Source organism: Aythya fuligula, chromosome 6 (genome assembly GCF_009819795.1).
Source record: "Aythya fuligula isolate bAytFul2 chromosome 6, bAytFul2.pri, whole genome shotgun sequence".
Lineage (NCBI taxonomy): Eukaryota > Metazoa > Chordata > Aves > Anseriformes > Anatidae > Aythya > Aythya fuligula.
In genome coordinates this window covers 38868429-38885833 of record NC_045564.1, presented here as the reverse complement: position 1 = coordinate 38885833, position 17405 = coordinate 38868429, and the positions used below count along the sequence as shown (strand labels likewise).

The 17405-nt window shown below is 48.1% G+C and overlaps 1 protein-coding gene across 1 annotated transcript; it reads left to right on the top strand.

The window, feature by feature from the left end:
• The first annotated feature begins 6491 nt into the window (after positions 1-6491).
• Positions 6492-16356, top strand: CYTIP (cytohesin 1 interacting protein). Its single transcript, XM_032190075.1, has 8 exons — positions 6492-6764; positions 9133-9182; positions 9398-9452; positions 11668-11770; positions 11940-12033; positions 12339-12408; positions 15123-15189; positions 15884-16356. Exons 1-8 carry the CDS (start codon positions 6492-6494, stop codon positions 16354-16356), a joined length of 1185 nt encoding a protein of 394 aa, XP_032045966.1.
• The last annotated feature ends 1049 nt before the right edge of the window (positions 16357-17405 follow it).

Genomic DNA, 17405 nt, shown 5'->3' with positions numbered 1-17405 from the left:
GGACTCTCTTTTAAGACTCTGTCACTTCATATTAAAGAATACACTTCAGATATTGCTGTCATTAATACCATAATGGGAATAGGATCTGGCATCTGACTAGAACTTGGGTTCAAAGTACATGTAAAAGAACCCGAAAGATGCTTGGATTTTTTCCTTGCAATATTTTTATAAAGTTTTTTTTTTTTTTTCTTCTTTGCAAATAACATTCTAAAGCTTTGCAGTGGACTTTAAGTATGCTTGTAATAATTCAATAAGCTCATGTTCCAGACCTGATATGATATGTCTTACAAATAATTATTCTCCTGCTTCATGCTAATCCTTTCAATAAAGCATGTAAGGGGAAGGAAGGGATGAATTTTGCACTCTGAGTGTGATGGTTATGGGCTTACTGAAAGATTTGCTTCAAGTTGCTCAGTGCTGGGCACGCTTGCTATAACTCTAGAAGCCTCCAGAGGTAGAGGAGTACTCTTGAGAAGCACTCATTTCATAGGACTACAGAATCAGTAGCAGCTATGTTTGCCATTTAGAACTTTATTTCCAGTGAAACAGGAAAAAATCATAGGGTAAAAATGTGTGTTAGCTTTTCAGGCCCTCTCGTGGATGAACAGTCCACTGCAGCAGGAGTAGAGCAAGTAGGAAAAGGCCCCTAAAGCTACTCTGTGCTGATTTTGTCGTGGTGATAACATGAAGGACAACAGGAGGTTTGGGGTTTAACGAGATTTACATAATTTGCCTAGGCCTTCTCCTCTAGTGTGGAATGCAATAGCTAAGAAGCTGCATTTTCAGAACTGTGCCATAGGAGGCATTTGGTTCGATGTTTTGGTACTAGCAAAATTATGGGAAAGTTTAGTATGAAATTGATACTCAACTGAGCCAGTGTGTGTGTGTGTGGGGGGGAATGTAACACTGAAAAATCTGTTTTAAACACTGAGGTTATTTTGAAGAGTATATAAGGTAGACGTAGTTAAATTATATTTTAATGAAACAAAACCAGGTGGAGTACTGCAATACAGTGGCACTGAAGTTGTCTGGGGATCTTCCATTGCTATAAGCAGTTATTTACACAGTCATGCAGCTGAATGCCTTGAGAGCTGGTAGTACTGTGAAGCTGTGTTCCCCAGATGTACTCCAGTGACAGGTAGCAGAAATCTCCTTTAACATGACAGCCTTGCTGAGAAACATATCAACCTGCGTTTTATCCCTGATATCACAAACGTGTTGTTCTCAGATACCCAAACACCTGTGCAGTGGTGCACAGCCATTGTGAAATCCTGGTATGCCCAGAGGTTTATTACAACGGTCAGATGACAGCAGACAATCAAATTTGTCTTTCAGGATTTCTCTAGCATGGATTAGCAAAGCTCTTGTTGCTGTCACGGGGAGGACACCAAGGTCAGCATGAAGCTGCACACAAACTGTGTATCTTTGATGCGTCATCTTGTATGAATATAAAAATCTTCTCTATGTTTTTATACACATACACCTTAACATATATCAGATGCAACTATACAAATCTCTATACTGCAGTGAAAAAAAATGTGGATTTTGTTTTCCTTCAACTAGTTATTTTCATTAAATATACTGCCAAGTACTTGGTATGTATTTGTTTAAAAATTAACTGTACAGATACTTGGCATACTTCTGGACTGCTGCTCATGCAGCTGAAGCTGCATTCAATTAGATCTGTTGTAAAACACCTTTTTGATTTAATTGGTAAATTAAATGAGAGGTGCTGGAAATTTACTGGCTATAAAAAAAACACCAAGACTATTGCTCAGGATCACTGTCTTCCATTTTTTGCAAGTATTTGAAAATCTAATGTAAAATCATGGAAACAAAGGTTAGGAATCTAAGCTTTCAGGACAATTTCAACTCTCAGCAAGAGGGCTGTTCAGGATTTCTTGAAAATCAGCCTTATGTTTCATGAGTATTGTTAGTATTCTGCAAATTTCATGTGTTGGTTAGGAAAGCAGAGAAGAGCATATGGGATGGATTAGCAGCTAAGGGGAGAGGCACATGGGGTGATACTCATTTGGGTATGCAAACCGTTATTCTGAGTCATTGCATGGCTTGCCAGCTACTTGTCAAGTGGAAAATCTGGTGGCACAAAGGATTAGCCACTTATACAAAATGGCTTTTGTGGTTTTTCTATATTTTAAAGTGTGAAAATACAAAACTTAGAAAACTGTCTTAGAAAAATATAGAAAGAGACTATTTGTTTGAAACCATGCAGCAGATTTCATGCAGGCCCCAGGATGGTCTATGCGTGCTCATCAAACCAGTCTGTGTTACTGCAGGTGAAGTCACTCAGCTCAGACTACCTCACAGGGACACCCTTCTGTTGCCTTTTCAGCAAGAACCAGTTCTGCTTTTGTGATATGCATGCAAACCCTTTCCAAGTCAGTGGTGGTCCACCTAATTACCGAAATGCAAAATCAGTCCCTTAACGTCATGTGAGCTTGTTAGTTTCTTTTCACAACAGCTAGAACTTTGCAGTGAATTAGACCAAGGAAGCAGGGTGAAGAATATGAGGGGTAGATGTCTGCTGGAAAAGGCTGAGCCTGGATGTGCCTGGGAAAGCCAGGCCAGGCCTGAGGAGATGGCATTGAAGAAGCTGCAGGCTCTGCCCTTTCCATCAGCACGGAGGAACCAGTGCCATGTGTCTGCCCAGGCCACATGCAGGTACAAGAGTGTCCCATGTCCTCACAGCAAATGATGGGTAGGGTGGAGGGGCTGCTGGTGCAGGTCCCCCGCACCCTGTCCTGATGGGAGATTTAATTTGTTTCTCTCCTTGGCTTGTTTGGAGATGAGTCACTTGGTTTCAGAAACGTAAAAGAGGGTTGCCTGAGGAACTGAAATGCACTTTGTTTGTTTTCAAAGGCACCCGGCAGGGTGAGGGTGAGCAGCGAAGAAGGAAGAGGCTTTGAGTCACCACATCCCTGCATTACTCAGCCTGCTTCAGGCACTGAGCTATTGTCACCCCTGGGGTACAGATAACTCTGCTCAGGAAAAATGGGAGAGCTTTCTCCCCCGTCATACTTTCTTTCCCTTTTCCCCTTCTTTCCTCTCCCCGTCCCCTTTTTCCCCCCTCTTCCTTTTCCTTCCTTTTTTCTCTTTCTTGAGCAAGCTCCATGGGAGGAGGTGTGAGATGCCTGAGCTGCCAGCCCGGGCAGAGCAGTGCTGCACCGGGAGAATCCCCCCTCTGCCGGGATGTGCAGCCATCCCGGGCAGAGCATGGGGCAGCTCGTGAGGTGAAACTGGGATGATAAAGAGGGAATGATGACTGGAAAAACATGAACTTCCACAGAACTTTGAGCTTGGGCCATGAAGGTTTTGTTTGTTTGTTTGTTTGTTTGTTTGTTTCCTTCCCTCCAGGGCATTTGATTAGTTTGTAAATACTTGCCAAACATAAAAACATTTCAGTGGCCATGTTTTAAACTGGTTATACTAAATAGTACTAATGGTAACTCCACCACTGGCTGAAGATAGAAATGACGTTTGTCAAGGTCCCCAGGGAGACGCAGGTGGGCACCATGCTTCTCACAGGCATTCGGTATCACAAGGGCTAACTCCACAGAGCATTACAGCTCATTCATTACCAGAAATCCTGAAAATAAAAATCCTTTCATTTACCATTGTATCCCAAAGCCTTGTCAGTACTTCTTTAAAAGTGGAAGATATTGTGTTCCTGCCTGCTGTATCACACGCATCACCTGCAAAATAGGGGGTTTATTTGGCTTTCGATAGACTAGAATTTTGGTCTTGGGAAACAAAAGTTTTGGTGTGCTGATAGCCTTATCTTTCAGGGTTGACATAAAAACCTCCCCCTAAAGCTGGGATATGTGCACCATTTAGCTGCAGAAGCCCATGCACATGGCCCAGGAATCCAAGCTGCAGGGCTGGGAGGCAGCACGACGTGTCTCACAGTCAGCAAACGTCATCAATGCGCTTGTGTCTTTTCTTGTCATCCCTGTTTTTGGAGCATAGGAAGGAAGAGTCTCGATTGTTCAGTGTTACTTGGAGCTTAATCATGCAACTTCTGCTGGGCCAAGAGGAGCGCTCAGGTTGCTCCAGCTGGCAGGGCTGGTAGAAGGGGCAGACCCCCTGCATCTCCTGGGAGATGCTCCAATTTTGACAAAAATGACTGGTGCAGCTTAAGACCATGGCAGCTTTTGCTTTTACTTTTCAAACTAGCCATTGTCTTTAGTAAGCGTAAGATAAATGACAAGATCAGAATTCCGGGTGCGTCAGGCAGGTGGAGGTCTGCCAGGCTGCGGGGGGCCAGCGGGTCCAAGCTTTGGCTGGTGAACCATCGGTGTCACCTGGCGGTGGTGGATGCACCCTGGCAGTGTCCCCCAGCCACACGCTGTAACCGCTGCTGCCAGCCCGGTTCTGGGAGAGTTCTGTTTGGTGAAAAAAACAAGAGAACAACAACCAACCAAAAAAACAAACACACACACACACAAAAACAAAACAAAACAAAACAAAAACAACACCCTGTGCTAGGAGTTGAATTTTACTTTTCTTTGAGTTTGAATAGCCCATCCTACCATGCTCGTGGTTTTACTCACCCTGAGATTCTGCTCAGATCCTGTGTGATTTATAGTGCTTCACAGTCCAAAAATGAACTTGTTTACAGCTTAAGAGAAGACACTTTTTTTTTTTTTTTTTAATGATACTTATTTTAAGAACTCATACCGCTTCTTTCGTAATCCTTTACTTCAAAGGTTTTATTTTTTCAGCATGTGAACACTCGCAGCCGCAGCCGGACACCCATACACGTGCTCCTCCTCCGCAGCCACTTGTGAAGGCAGTGTGCTCGTGAAGGCATGCAGACCAGCTCCGAGCTGAGGTGCTGTGACTGCTCACGCCGGGCTGCACCCAGCCTCCACAGCACCAGCAGCAAGCAGAGCTCACTCCAACGCCGCGCTGCTGCACCCCTGCCTGCCTCGTCCCCGGGAGGGACTCTGTTCTCAGGGTCACAGCTCCCCTCAGAGCTTCAAATGCCAGCTAGGGTTAATTGTGACACACTCAGTTCCTTTGTAAAGTTATTTTCCCTGATATTTGTCCAGCCTTCTCAACTGACAAATCAGGTTTCCAAGTGAGTGTGCGGATGTGCAGCCCACCACTCTTGCTGGTGCTGGCCACCAGCAGCTGGCAGGGGCAGAGGGCTCCAGAGCGGCCCCACAGTCATGAACTGGGGCAGGGAGGGGGCTCTGGGCTCTGGGCTTGGGCTCTGGGCTCGCTGCCTGTGGCCCCAGCTGCTCCTGGGCTGCCTGCAGGGCTGGCGGCCAGCACAGCCAGAAGAGCGAGAGGGCAACTCTGGTCCTCCCGGGCTTCCAGTTCTTCTTTTGAACCACTTCTCTATCGCCAAAGGGAAACAGAGACAGACACTGCTCTGTGTTTCCTCACAGGCTTGTCCATAACACCCACGGAGCAAGCAACCCACCTGAAGGTTATCAACGCCTCAAGGGTGCTAACAACCAGGCTGAAATGGACTGCAGGTTGCAGGTTGGGGTGAAAAAACAAAACAGCCTCAAATTCCACAACAGTCCTGAGTCCTCCCAGATGTGTTTGCTGCTGAGGTAAAACCTTTCAAAGAAAGGAACCTTGTGCAAAGCTTGATTTTAAAGCTACTGCATGATGTTCTGCCAGGGGCAGGCATTGCCAAGGTGCCGGTTCCACCTTGCTCCCACGGGGCACCCTGCTGGGGCATCGTCATGTGGTGTGCACAAGGAGGGGTGCAGGCATTGCCCCCTTTTTGCTCAGTGTGCGGGGCCTCGCAGGCACGGTGCTTCTGCTGCTGCCCATCGGTTTGCCTGCACGCAGCCCCCGTGGCTCTGCCTCGGCCCCCAGCCAGCACCGTAACAGCCAGCGAGGAGCCGTGGCAAGGAGAGCTTCTGGCCACACTCATCCTGGCTCCATGCTTGTCCCTTGGTTCTGGGGCAGCACCTCGTGTCCCTGTCCTCCGTCCCCGTGCTTTTGTTGCTGTTTGCTCACTAACCCCCTTTGCTGGGTGCGTCACCGCTCCTTACCGAAGCATGAGCGCTCTGCTAACACTGCGGAGCACGAGCAGAGCAGTGGTTTCAGCTTCTACTTTCAGGCTATGGGCTGAAAGTAGAAGAAGTTCTTGCTTCTCTCCCTGTGGCTGGAAAGTCACACATCAGCATGGCTGTCCAGAAAAAACATTATTTTCCTGTCTTTGCCAAAAGGTAATTTGAGCAAAGCAAGGGATGGCGAGCAAGGGAAAGAACGAGGAAGCTGAATTCAAGTAAGTGTCTAAAGCAAACAGTTGTTTAAGGACAAACTATTGCAGAAAGTAGAAGCTGTTCAGAGAAAATTGTTACTGTGCGCAGGAATGGAAAAATTAAGCAGATTTCTGTAGCTGCCAAGCTGAGTTCTTAACTCTGTTGTGAGCACAAAACATGCCGAGCAGCCCTGGTGATCTACAAGAAGAGGTTTATGTAATGTGCACCTAAACCACAAGTCACATGGCCCGCTTTCCGTTTTCATACTTGTTGATCGCTCAGAGTGCGTATCTGAGCTCCCTCGGACATGCCAGCGTTCAGCAATGCCTCTTTAGGAACCCTTCTGCTGGCATGTCTTTAAAAAGGCTCATTCAGCAAAACCATAACGCCAGCACCGTGGGCTTCGGTGCGGGGCCGGCGTGCATGCCCCACGGGGAGCCGGGGCCGCAGATGGACAGCAGGCGGCTCCAGCACCTGGCCAGCACGGTGGGCACGCTGCCGCGGGGCCGCAAGCAGGTAGGGCACCTCGCAGCCCACATGGAGCCCTGGGGCACGAGCTGGGCTGCCACCAACACGGGGCTTTGCTGCTCAGTCCCCCTGTGCCGGAGGGGTCGCCGCAGGCTGAACGGGTTTTGGGGCTGTCATGAAGTCTTTCCTGCAGTGACCTTGCAGGGTGCTCTTGAGAGGAGATGCGGGAGGAGGCTGCCCACGGGCACCTGGGGGCCAGAAGAGCTTCTGCAGCTTGTACCCTGCCCAGGCTGCCTTTCTTCTCCATTTGCAGCTGTGCTGTGAGGCACCGAGGCTCCTGCTACTGGGGGTACCCTTAAATTTGGGTTTGCTTCAGCATGGTGTCCTGTCTGGGCTTCCCTTTGTTCTGCACCTCTGGCAGGGAGCTGATGTATCCTGAGCTGCTTCCTCCCAAACTTTGGAGTATTTTGCTACTACTATTGTAGCTGCTTTGGCTGTCTGTTTCACTGTGTTTTTCATGCAGAACAGTAAAATTCTGTTGTTTCCAACCAGAGTCCAACAAAACCCTTTTGCTGCTGCTGCAAATTGCCAGCTGAGCAATTCTAGCTTGTCTATTTGTCAAGTGTGAACTCGCTTAAATAGAAAGCGATTGTAACACATAATTTCAAAGTATTATCAGAAAACCAGCACACAGTGTCTGTGCACTTAAGGCTTTGCTTAGCACAGGAACAGAAGCGCACTCCATCCGTCTCGTTGTACAAGCCTGGGACGATAAAGGAGAGCCAGGACCAGGCAAATGCTGGGAACGCTCACTGCATTGGTTCAGCCACTGCCAGCAGTGACAGAGGAGCACTTTGCATGGCGATTGCTCCAGATGTAGAGATAAACAAATGATAATGGCCGTGACGCAACTGTGTGTGTTAAAGATAAATTACAGCACGTACATTAGGCATGGGAACTGCTCCACAAAGACCTTGCCTAGTGGGGCTGAGCAGCCCGGGTTTAGGCCTGCAGTTAGCTCTCCCACCTCATTCAGTTTCTTACTGCAGTCACCTCTCCTTCCTCTCCTTTTCTCTCTCCAAGTAAATGCATATTTATGAAATGGAGGTTTTATAGGTGGTCTTACAATGCATGACTTTATACCACTGAAGCCTGGGATGTTTTATGTATCGATAATGTAATCCCTAATTTGTTGTTCACTAAAAGTGAAGGGAAGAATTGATATTTAGCACTGATCCTTTATTTTTTTTCTCCAGACCTCTTTAGTCACGGGTCTGCCTTGCCTGAAACAGGGATGCCAGGTGCCTGTTGCCATGGCCATGCATCAGCTTGGAAATGCTATGTGGCCACCGCTAGAAACTGCTGAGAGCTGCCTGCAGTTTTCTTAGTGTGTGTCTGTGCACTTTCTGCTTTTTCTTGTAGGTGTTAAGTTTATAAGTGCCCACAGATTTTTAGGGAAAAGGTGTGAAAGAAAGGTGAGGTCTTAGCATAACATAAACATGATTTAGGCACCATGTAGGTAACCGTTACAGTTTTAATGGAAGTGATGGCAATCCCTGGCTTTTAGTCTTGGAGCCTCACTCCTTTAGAGTTTTGTGTGCTAAAATACGATGGGAGCTCCATCTCTGAAGCCCTACTGAATGCAGGGTTTCTCTTCAGTGGTTGTGCCTCTTGTTCTCCCAGTTTCTACTGTCTTGAGTAGTTACACTGATTTTTTTTCAAGTAAAGGTGGGACTGGCACTGCAGTACTGTCTGTCAGTGAGGATACCTTGATCTTCACTGGAGGAGAACAACTGAATCGATATTATTATGTACTAAAAGTATCTGTGTGTTTTTTTTTTTTTTTTTTTTTTTTTTACTCTGTAATGTTAGCACCTCAGTAGTGCTTCATTTTGCATTTAGAAGGTTGGAAAAAATGCGAGACCTCATTTTTCCAGGGCTTAATTTCCAACATAATACAAATACACATGAATTCCTTCAACTATGGCCCCATGCAGGCGAGTGCCGTGCTTTGCACCAGAACGTGCTGTGGCTGCCTGCACCTTGCTGAGCTTGCTGCCAGCACTGAAGAGGGCTCTGAGAGCGGTGCTGAGTGCTCTTGCAGTCCTGCACTTGGCTCTGCCTGACACTCTGAGCATTTATGCTCACGTTTGACTGATGACAGTTTTCTATTTTAAAGTGCAGCCTTTTATCTGAAGTTGTGCCCCGTTTGCTCACAGTTTCGTCGTGCTGCATGTGTTTCAGTTTCAGGAAGCCTCCAGAGGCTGTGCAAAGTGGGGAGATGCTTCTCCTGCCCCCGATTTTATCTCAGGGCAGGGCTCCGTGTCCTGCACCTCCTCCAGAGCACCTGCTGTAGGGAGAGCCCCATGGACCTGCGAACCTACTGACCCTTTTCCTCTCCCATTTCTGGTTCCAGCTCGCTTTAACCAGATCCAGCTCGTTGGGTGACTCCTCCAGGCCACAGAGGTAGGAAGATTCCCTTCTGTAACAGCCACGTGTTTTGGGAGAAGCGCAGCCCGCCAGGCTAGGGCCCGGGGAGCGCGGTGGCCCCATGGCTGTGGCTGCGAGCGAGGCGTGCTGGTGCCCCTGCCAGCACGGAGCGGGGCAGCGAGGGGACAGGACCCTGCTGGAAAGGGAGTGCACCCAGGGGCTGTGCGTAATTCTGAGTGTTTTCCTTACAGACACCTTGTTGCTATATTCAAGGATGACAAAGAGACGTTTGGGTTTGAAATACAGGTAAGGCCTAAATGATGAGTCAATTCATTTGAAAATAAAATCTGGTGCAAACTCTCAAGTGTCACATACTCCAAATTATGTTAATAGAGCAGCGATGCAGAAATGGGATGCATTTCTGATGTTTTTTTCATAGCAAAGGTCATAGATACGAGTTTCTGACCTATCAGAAGTCAGAGCACTGAGAGCAGGAGAAATCCCAAGTGTGCAATGGTAACATGTTCTTTTCTCCCTAGCTGAATATTTTTTAGAGAATTTTGTATGGAAATATTTTTATATAAAGAGATAGAGATCAAACAGCCCTTTTCCTAAAAAACACCTTGTGCTTGCTGTACAAGGCAGTGTGGTTACTGCCTCAGGGCACAACTGAGGGTGTGAAATAAACCACATGGGAACATCTGCAGAGCATATGAACAACGCATTTTGAAGCACCCTCAAGGAAGCATTAGGCATCTCCGCTGAGCCACACGCCTCTTCTGTGAGAGCAGGAGCTGTTCTGTCCCGGCAGTGCATGAGAACACCTCCCACGCTGCCCCTTCACTCTCGTTTACTGCTGCTGCAGCGTGTCGTCAGAGCACTTGCCCTTATCTATGCACAAAGGGAAAACACTAACTTCAGTGAAATGAGTGCATTAGGAAAAACCTAACTTTTTACGATTTGGTTCTGTGACTAATGAATGTGGAAGTGTTCAGCTCAGGAACAGTAGAGAGCTTTCAGAAGTGAATATAATTGAGTCAATTATTGGGCTTTTGTATAAATTGTCAGGGTGGATTTTCATTACATGTGACATTCTGATTAAAACTAATTGTTCTTGGCATATTTCTTCCTTAACGTACATTCAGTGTAAGCATTTCACTAGAAAGTCCAGGCTCTGAAAAGACAGCATCTGTCTGGTACTAAAAATAATCCATTATTTAGAAGTTGCAGTTCCATTACTATAATTTAAATTTAAGCAAACCAGAATAAGACAATGTGAAACTCTAGGTCCACCATCTGCAGGGAATTTATGAGAATTACAGTGATGGCTGAGTGCCAGAGTTTCTCGTGAGCTGCTGCTTCTACTAGGACTTCCCACCCGTGAACTGGAGTCTGGAGGCGAGGTGGATGCAGTATGGATCTGTACGTGCCCAGATGTTTGCAGGAAGGCACTGAGCCCCATGTCTCTCCCCACTCTGCAGCCACCTAGAACCTAGGTATCTGCTCCAAAATAATTGGCCTGCTGTATTTGCTGTATTGAATGTGAAGTCCTTCAAAATCCTCATGTTTCTCTTGGAGTCCTTAGTTTAACTGAAAGTTTTACTGTTGGTCTCTAAGTCTGAAATCACTGAATTGGTGTAATTTAGCCTGATAAACTCTGAACTCATTCCAGTCTTCATTCCTATTTGTTCCATGTGGACTGAGAAATTTGAGAAACTAACATGACTTCTTATATCCAGGATAGATTTGGCTGTCATAGGTTTTCAGGAACTTCAGCTTCAGTACTAAAATTTGGTAGAGGATGTGGCTGAGTACTGATATTTGCATGTAACTAAAAAGACATTTCCTGTCATGGTAAGGATTGCTGGGGTTACATCTCCTAGTTTAGCATTTTCTAAATGAATGTCAGAGTTGATAATCAGATGATGGATTTTGCTTACAGTTATTTAACCTACATTTAAATGCATAAGTCAAAAATGTAAAGCACTTTTTAGGGGGAGGAAGGCACAGATGTAGATAATGAGTTTCAGAGACCAGAAGAGCAAAAGTTGGTTAATCTTTTCAGTTGTTATTGTTAACTTTTCTGTCTGGCAACAGCCGATGGCTTAATGCAGCGTTCACATTGAGGAGGAGTCTATTGTTTGAAAAGCCAAGGCCATGCCCTGCCATGTCGTGACTGGGAACGTGAAATATCCTTCCAGTTGTGGGGAGAACCAGAAAGCAATTTGTGTAGATGTTCTTGACTGAAGTTACTGAGTTTTTGATAATGAATAATCAACTTGCTTTAAAACTAGATTTTGCAAAAACAATGTACAGACATTTGTCAGGTGCCTGCTGTTCTCTAATCATAAGAAAGCTATTTCTAATATAATCATATCATATAATCTGATCAACACAGCCTTCCCATTTTAAAAAGATGTAAAAAGACTATGAAAACAAATTAGTCTGGATGACAGTATTTTAAGTATTAAATTGCTATCATGGCTTTAATATTGGTTACACTGTTGCTTTGTTATTACAGACTATTAGATTTCCAAACCAAAATGATTACTCCTTGGAGGTATGCACTTGTGTCTGCAAAATTCAAGAAGAAAGCCCTGCTCATTTATCTGGCCTTCAAATTGGTAACTATTAATGTTTTTTTTTTTTGTTTGTTTGTTTTTTTTTTTTTTTTTCCCACTATGGATGGGTGGCCCTATCTTGCTTTTTATCCCCATTAGTTTTATTTTAGAGAAAGTGGAAGGGATACGTATGCTGAAGATGCTCATTATAGCCTCTGCTTATCTCTAACAGGTGATATCCTTGCCAATATCAACGGAGTGAACACTGATGGGTTTAGTCACAAGCAAATAGTAGACTTGATAAAGTCTTCAGGGAACTATTTAAGGTAGGCACCTGTCCTCCAGAGTGTTTGTACTTCAACAGTCTGTCCCACTGGAAGCCAGGAAACCTTCTCGTGCTATCCAGCAGCCCCATACTGCCCCAGACGCATAGGTCTGTAATGTGCGTGTCTCTTGCCCGCACCGTGTTTGCCCCTCTGGCACCAACACCACTGTTGCCGAAGTCAGCTGTCAAGGAGAGGTGATGGCACACGGGGCCTGCCCTGTCCCACTTGCGTCCCCTCCCCGAGTGCACCGCGGCACCACGTGCTGCTGTGGGGCCGCCAGTACCCAAAGCACCTCTCCCTTCCAGGCTGGAGACTGTCAACGGGGCCATGTACCTGAGGAAGATGGAACTTGAGACCAAGCTGCAGCTGCTGAAGGTAACGCGGTGAGCCGCTTCTCTGCCGTGCAGCACAGAGGCTGCAGTGGGTCTGAAGTTCGTGGTGGTGGCTGGGCGGTGTGGCAGGGGGATGGCACCCGCGTGTCCCCTGTGCTGGCACTGCCAGCCACAGCACCTCCAGGGGTGGTGCTGCAGCTGCCATGTCCCATGGGTGCACAGGGACGGACGGTGCCAGGACTGCCTGGACGGAGCACTCCTCCCCGAGCCCCTGGGTGTTTTCTGAATGGGCTTGAGTGTTCTCTGCCTGGGGCGCTGAGCTTCTCCAGCTCTTTCCCTGCCCTGGTTTAGGGAAGAAAAAACGTTCATCTTGACAGCATTTCATGGCCTTGTTTTGAATTAGGTCAAATGAAAAAATGATTAAAAAAAAAAAGATGTCTGATAGCTTTAATCTCTTCTTAAATTTTGTCAGACTAAAAATTAATGAGTGCTCCAAGTAAACAGTTAAGTTTACACAACATTTTGAAAATGTCAAAACATTGTGTGTAGAAATTTTGGAGTATTTTTCCCCCCCCTCAAATATCAAATTGTAAGATTGATGAGGAACCTTGATCTGGTTGGCACTGAATTGATGAGAATATAGCACAGGGCATGGTAGCTTGGTATATGATTTTTATGATGTAGCTGATGTAATGGCTACGTGGAGGCTGTACAGCAAGGATACAGCGAGGAAGGACGAGGCCCTTCAGTACTCATTAAACTAAGCTTGGCTATGCAGAATACTTCTGGAGATATCTGGGCTGGGTTTAGGTGTTACTGCCCCACAGCTGGCTGTTATTTTCTCTCTGAAGGAGGTAAAATTAACTGTGGGCTGTGGGATGCTCTCAGCTTTAGGGTGATGGGGGACACAGGACTGCTGGCAATACTGACACCTGGTCTGGACCACCAGGAGGTTGGGACACCTTTGTTAGCCCAGAGTGCTGCTCGGTGTCTGGGTGCTGAGCTGTGTTCGTGCAGGAGGCATGCAGGGGAATGCATTCGCCCTGCCAGCCTGATGGAGCTGCCCAGCTGAAGCCTCTGGGAGGTACCAGCACCAAGAGGACCTGCTGCAACACCCAGGGGAGTTTGTGAGGACAAAGTGCTGGCTGAAGCGGAGGCACTGCTCTGGCAGAGGCAGCGGTGCCAGCCACAGTTTGTGCTGTGGTGCCCCCAGTCCCGCTCAGCCCCACTGCTGCCGGCACCTGGCTGCTGCCTGCCCACTGGTCCCAGCCCCACCACCAGGAGAAGCCGCCTGGGCTGCTCCCCTTAGGCAGCTTCATGAAATAACGGCACAGTCACAAGACACAGGCTGCCTCCCATTCCAGAGAATTTATAAAACCCAAATCTCCTGTGAAATGCCCTGCTTTTGGGTTTTAGAAAACAGTTGTTTCCCAGAAGTGCCAAATCTTGGCAATGAGAGTTCTTGCAGTGCAGAATTTGGGTGTGGGCCTGGCCCTGCGTGATCAGGAGTGTGGCGGCAGTGGAAAGAACCTACTTTCGGTCATGACCGTGTCTGATGTCTCACCGCGGGACGTGTTCAGCAGCTGGAAGCCGTGTAACCACACCAGGGAGCAGCGTGCTGTCAGCAGCGAGCGGGAACACGTACCGTGTGCCAGTTATTTGGGGAGCCCAGCTGCTAATGAGACCTAACTAAATGGGAGAAACCATCACTGGGAGGTTGCTTTGCTTGGGTCCCAAAGGTGGCAAAGAATGTCTTTGGCCAACTCCCCAGCACCGCTGCCCCACAGCAGGCACATCGTGGCGCTGGGTGCGGGCACCACCAGCCCTGCCCTGCAGCTGCGGTCGCCCAGAGGCAGGAGGAGAGCACGGCGGTGTCTCAGGCCCTCCTTGACAGCAATCACTGCTCCCGTATTGCAGGGGAGGCTGTCTGGGTGCTGGATGGGTGGCAGTGCTTTGCCCTCGGGAGGCTGTGTGTGTGCTGGGTTGGTTTTTCTGAAGTGTGGAACAGGGGAGAAATGTGCAAGCAGTAGCAAGATCGTCCACGCAAGCTTAGCCTGGGCACTTTGCAAGTATAAATATAACTTGTCAGGGCACCTAGCTGCATGTTTGAGGTGCACCGAGTTCATGAAGATCACTGAGGAAGCACCTACTCCAGGCAGAGGTTAACCTGGCTGGTTTTGAATCAGTTATGCAGCATTGTATTTGCTATATCAAAAGATCATCTGCAACAGAGGAAAAAAGTTAGGCGTTGCTCATTGTTAGGACGGTTTGTCAGCACCTGCAGGCTGTAAGGACAGTTGGGGGGATGTGTTCCCTACTGCAGGATCGGGGCACTGCTGACCGTGATGTGCCTGCACTGCTGGCAGAGCCAGGAGCAAGGAGCACGGGGCCCTGGCAGAGGCAGCCGGCTCTGGGTTGCGGCAGGTTTCTGACAGAGGTCGGCTGTGCCTCCCCACTGAGAAACTGGTTTTCTAGCTTTGCTGTCCGAATGCATGCTGCATGCTCTCCAGATTTCAGCCTTCTGCTTTCACAAATCTCATATGTGAAGCGCTTCGGTCAGAGCGCTCAGGGCATGAGTCTGTGCTTTGTGGGGGAAGGTTCCCAAACTCCAGGACAACTGCTGTTGTGCTGGTGAGAAGGGGGTGCACAAATACTTCCTGTAGGTGAAACGTACGGCCTGAGAACCCTGTCTGTTAAAGCGTTCTAAGCCTCTGTGAAAGCGTGTGAGTGACAGGTAGTCCTCTTTATCCTTCACAGAAAACTCTGCAGCAGAAATGGGTGGAGTTCCGCTCCTTGCACTTACGGGAACAGCGCTTGCTGCATGGTAAGTCGTCTTTTCCGGGTCGGAAACCACAGCACTGCTGAGACCTTCCGTGGAAACTCGGGCTGATCAGTAGCAAGCATTCCTTTAACCTGATTTTCATTTGCTTGCTTTTTCTCCTGTTAATGAGGGCATGGGGCTGGCCCACGGGAAAGCTTTTTTTTAGTGACTAATGAATTTGGATGCTGCTTTGCTGATGCAGACTGAAGGCTCTTTTGCATCAGTTCTAGGGAACGAGTTTTGTGTGGGTTGTAAAGTTTCTTTTCCATTCTCTTTTTATGGACTTAAAAACAAACAAACAAAGCCCTCCCCTTATTTACGGGTTGCCCTGGGAGCAACTTTGGTTCTGCATTTTGGGGCAAGGCAGGGGTAGAGAGCCCCACACAGCTGGGAAATGCGGGGTGAGAATGGACACTGGGTGTGATCCTCCCCTGTTACCTCATGGTGTGGAAACACCACAGCACCCCTCAGGCTGCCCCGGCTGGGAGGGTGGAGGGGAAGGGTGAAACCCATGAGAGACACAGCTGATGGCCTCGGCTGAATAGATGGATGGGAATGGCCATGCTGACCTCCCTGCAGTGCTGTTTTGGGACAGCTGCTGTGGAGCCTGAGGCCATCTCTGCTTGCTCAGGCTTCCAGCTCTCTGGCCTTGAGCAGATGCCATTGACTAATGCTCCTCTTTGACCTCTGCTTCCAGGAGAGGTGAATGACAATGCTCTGCTGGACACGCTAGAGCTGGAAGAGGCCAACTTATTTGGTGGCTGTGGCACACCGGGACCTGTCTCTCCGATCAAGCCTCGCTTCTCCAGTGAGAGCAGCTCCCGCAGCCGGCTGAGCTCCATGACCATCGACAGTGAGGACAGCTTCTACCAGAGCAGTGCCTTCGATGATTCTGCTGCAGAGAGCCTGAGCCGCCAGTCCAGCATCGACGATGAGTGCTTCTTCCCCAGGGACGGTGACGGCGCGGTCGGGAGGTCCTCCCTGCGCAGGAACCGCAGCATCAGCCTGGCCAGCAGCGGGTCCATGTCCCCCCTCTGGGAGGGAGGCAGCTGCTCGAGTAGCTTTGGGACACTCCCACGGAAGAGCAGGAGATCAAGCGTACGAAAGCAGCTTCTGAAATTCATCCCAGGCCTTCACCGGGCACTGGAAGAGGAAGAAAGTCGGGTCTGACACAGCGCATGCTGTCCGTGATGCCTGGGGCTCTGCTCAGGAGCCCGCAGCGGGGCCAGAGACCACGCGCTGCAGCCCACCTGGAGGCTTGCAGCGGGTCAAACCCAAGGCTGCATTTGTTCCTCTCCTCGCACAACCTTACGGTGGGACTGATGGTATTTAAAATGCTCTGGGGTTTTTAATTATTTTAATTTTAATTTTTAACCAGAGTGCACTGTGGACTTCTTCATTAACATGAAAAACGACTAACTCCAAGATGTGAAGAACCTTTGCAGAACTTCCTCAGCATACTTTAGTGTTAATAATGGTTAATAACTGAATGCAAGATTTGTAGCTATTTATTTCCTGTTACTGAAGTCAGAGTCCTCAAAGGTGTCTAATAAACCAAGCACTTCCACTAAAGCCAGCGACAAAGTCCTGTTAGAAACGGGCTGGAGCCCGGAGCTTATGGCAGACCCCAGGGGAGATGTTCCAAGATGAAAACAGGCTGGTGGCAGTGACCAAACCAGCAAAGGGTGCGGTGGGGCTCTCTGGAGCCCTGTGGAAGCCACAGAGCTTTTCTGTGCAATTCCTATCATGCTTACTTGAAACAGCATGTTCTGTGCTGTGTCAGCTCAGTGACAGGTCATTTCAGTGCTGGGTGTCGTCACCATCACCCCTTGAGATTACTGCGATCAAATCAGCTTACTGGAATTTTAGCAGGTTGGAGAAAATGCTCGTCAGCATGCAGTGGTCTAAGCACACAGTTCAGGTTAATTTGACCTCTTTAAGGTGAGTGGAGCAGAGGATCTCCCCCAGGGACGACCAGGGCTGGCTCTGGTGTGGGTGCAGGCAGGCGCTGGCCGGGGTCTCCCTGTGGGCTGGTTTTGTTCTCCACCCCACAGAGACAACAGGCAATGAGGGCTCACCTGACAGCTCTTATGAGGTGCTATAATAAATATGGATATAAATGTGAAGAAACAGAGAACTTTTATTTTCCTCTCAGGCAACACAGAAATAGGCTGTTAGGCCAGAGCAAGCAGCCTAATTGTGTTTTTCAGGTACAATTG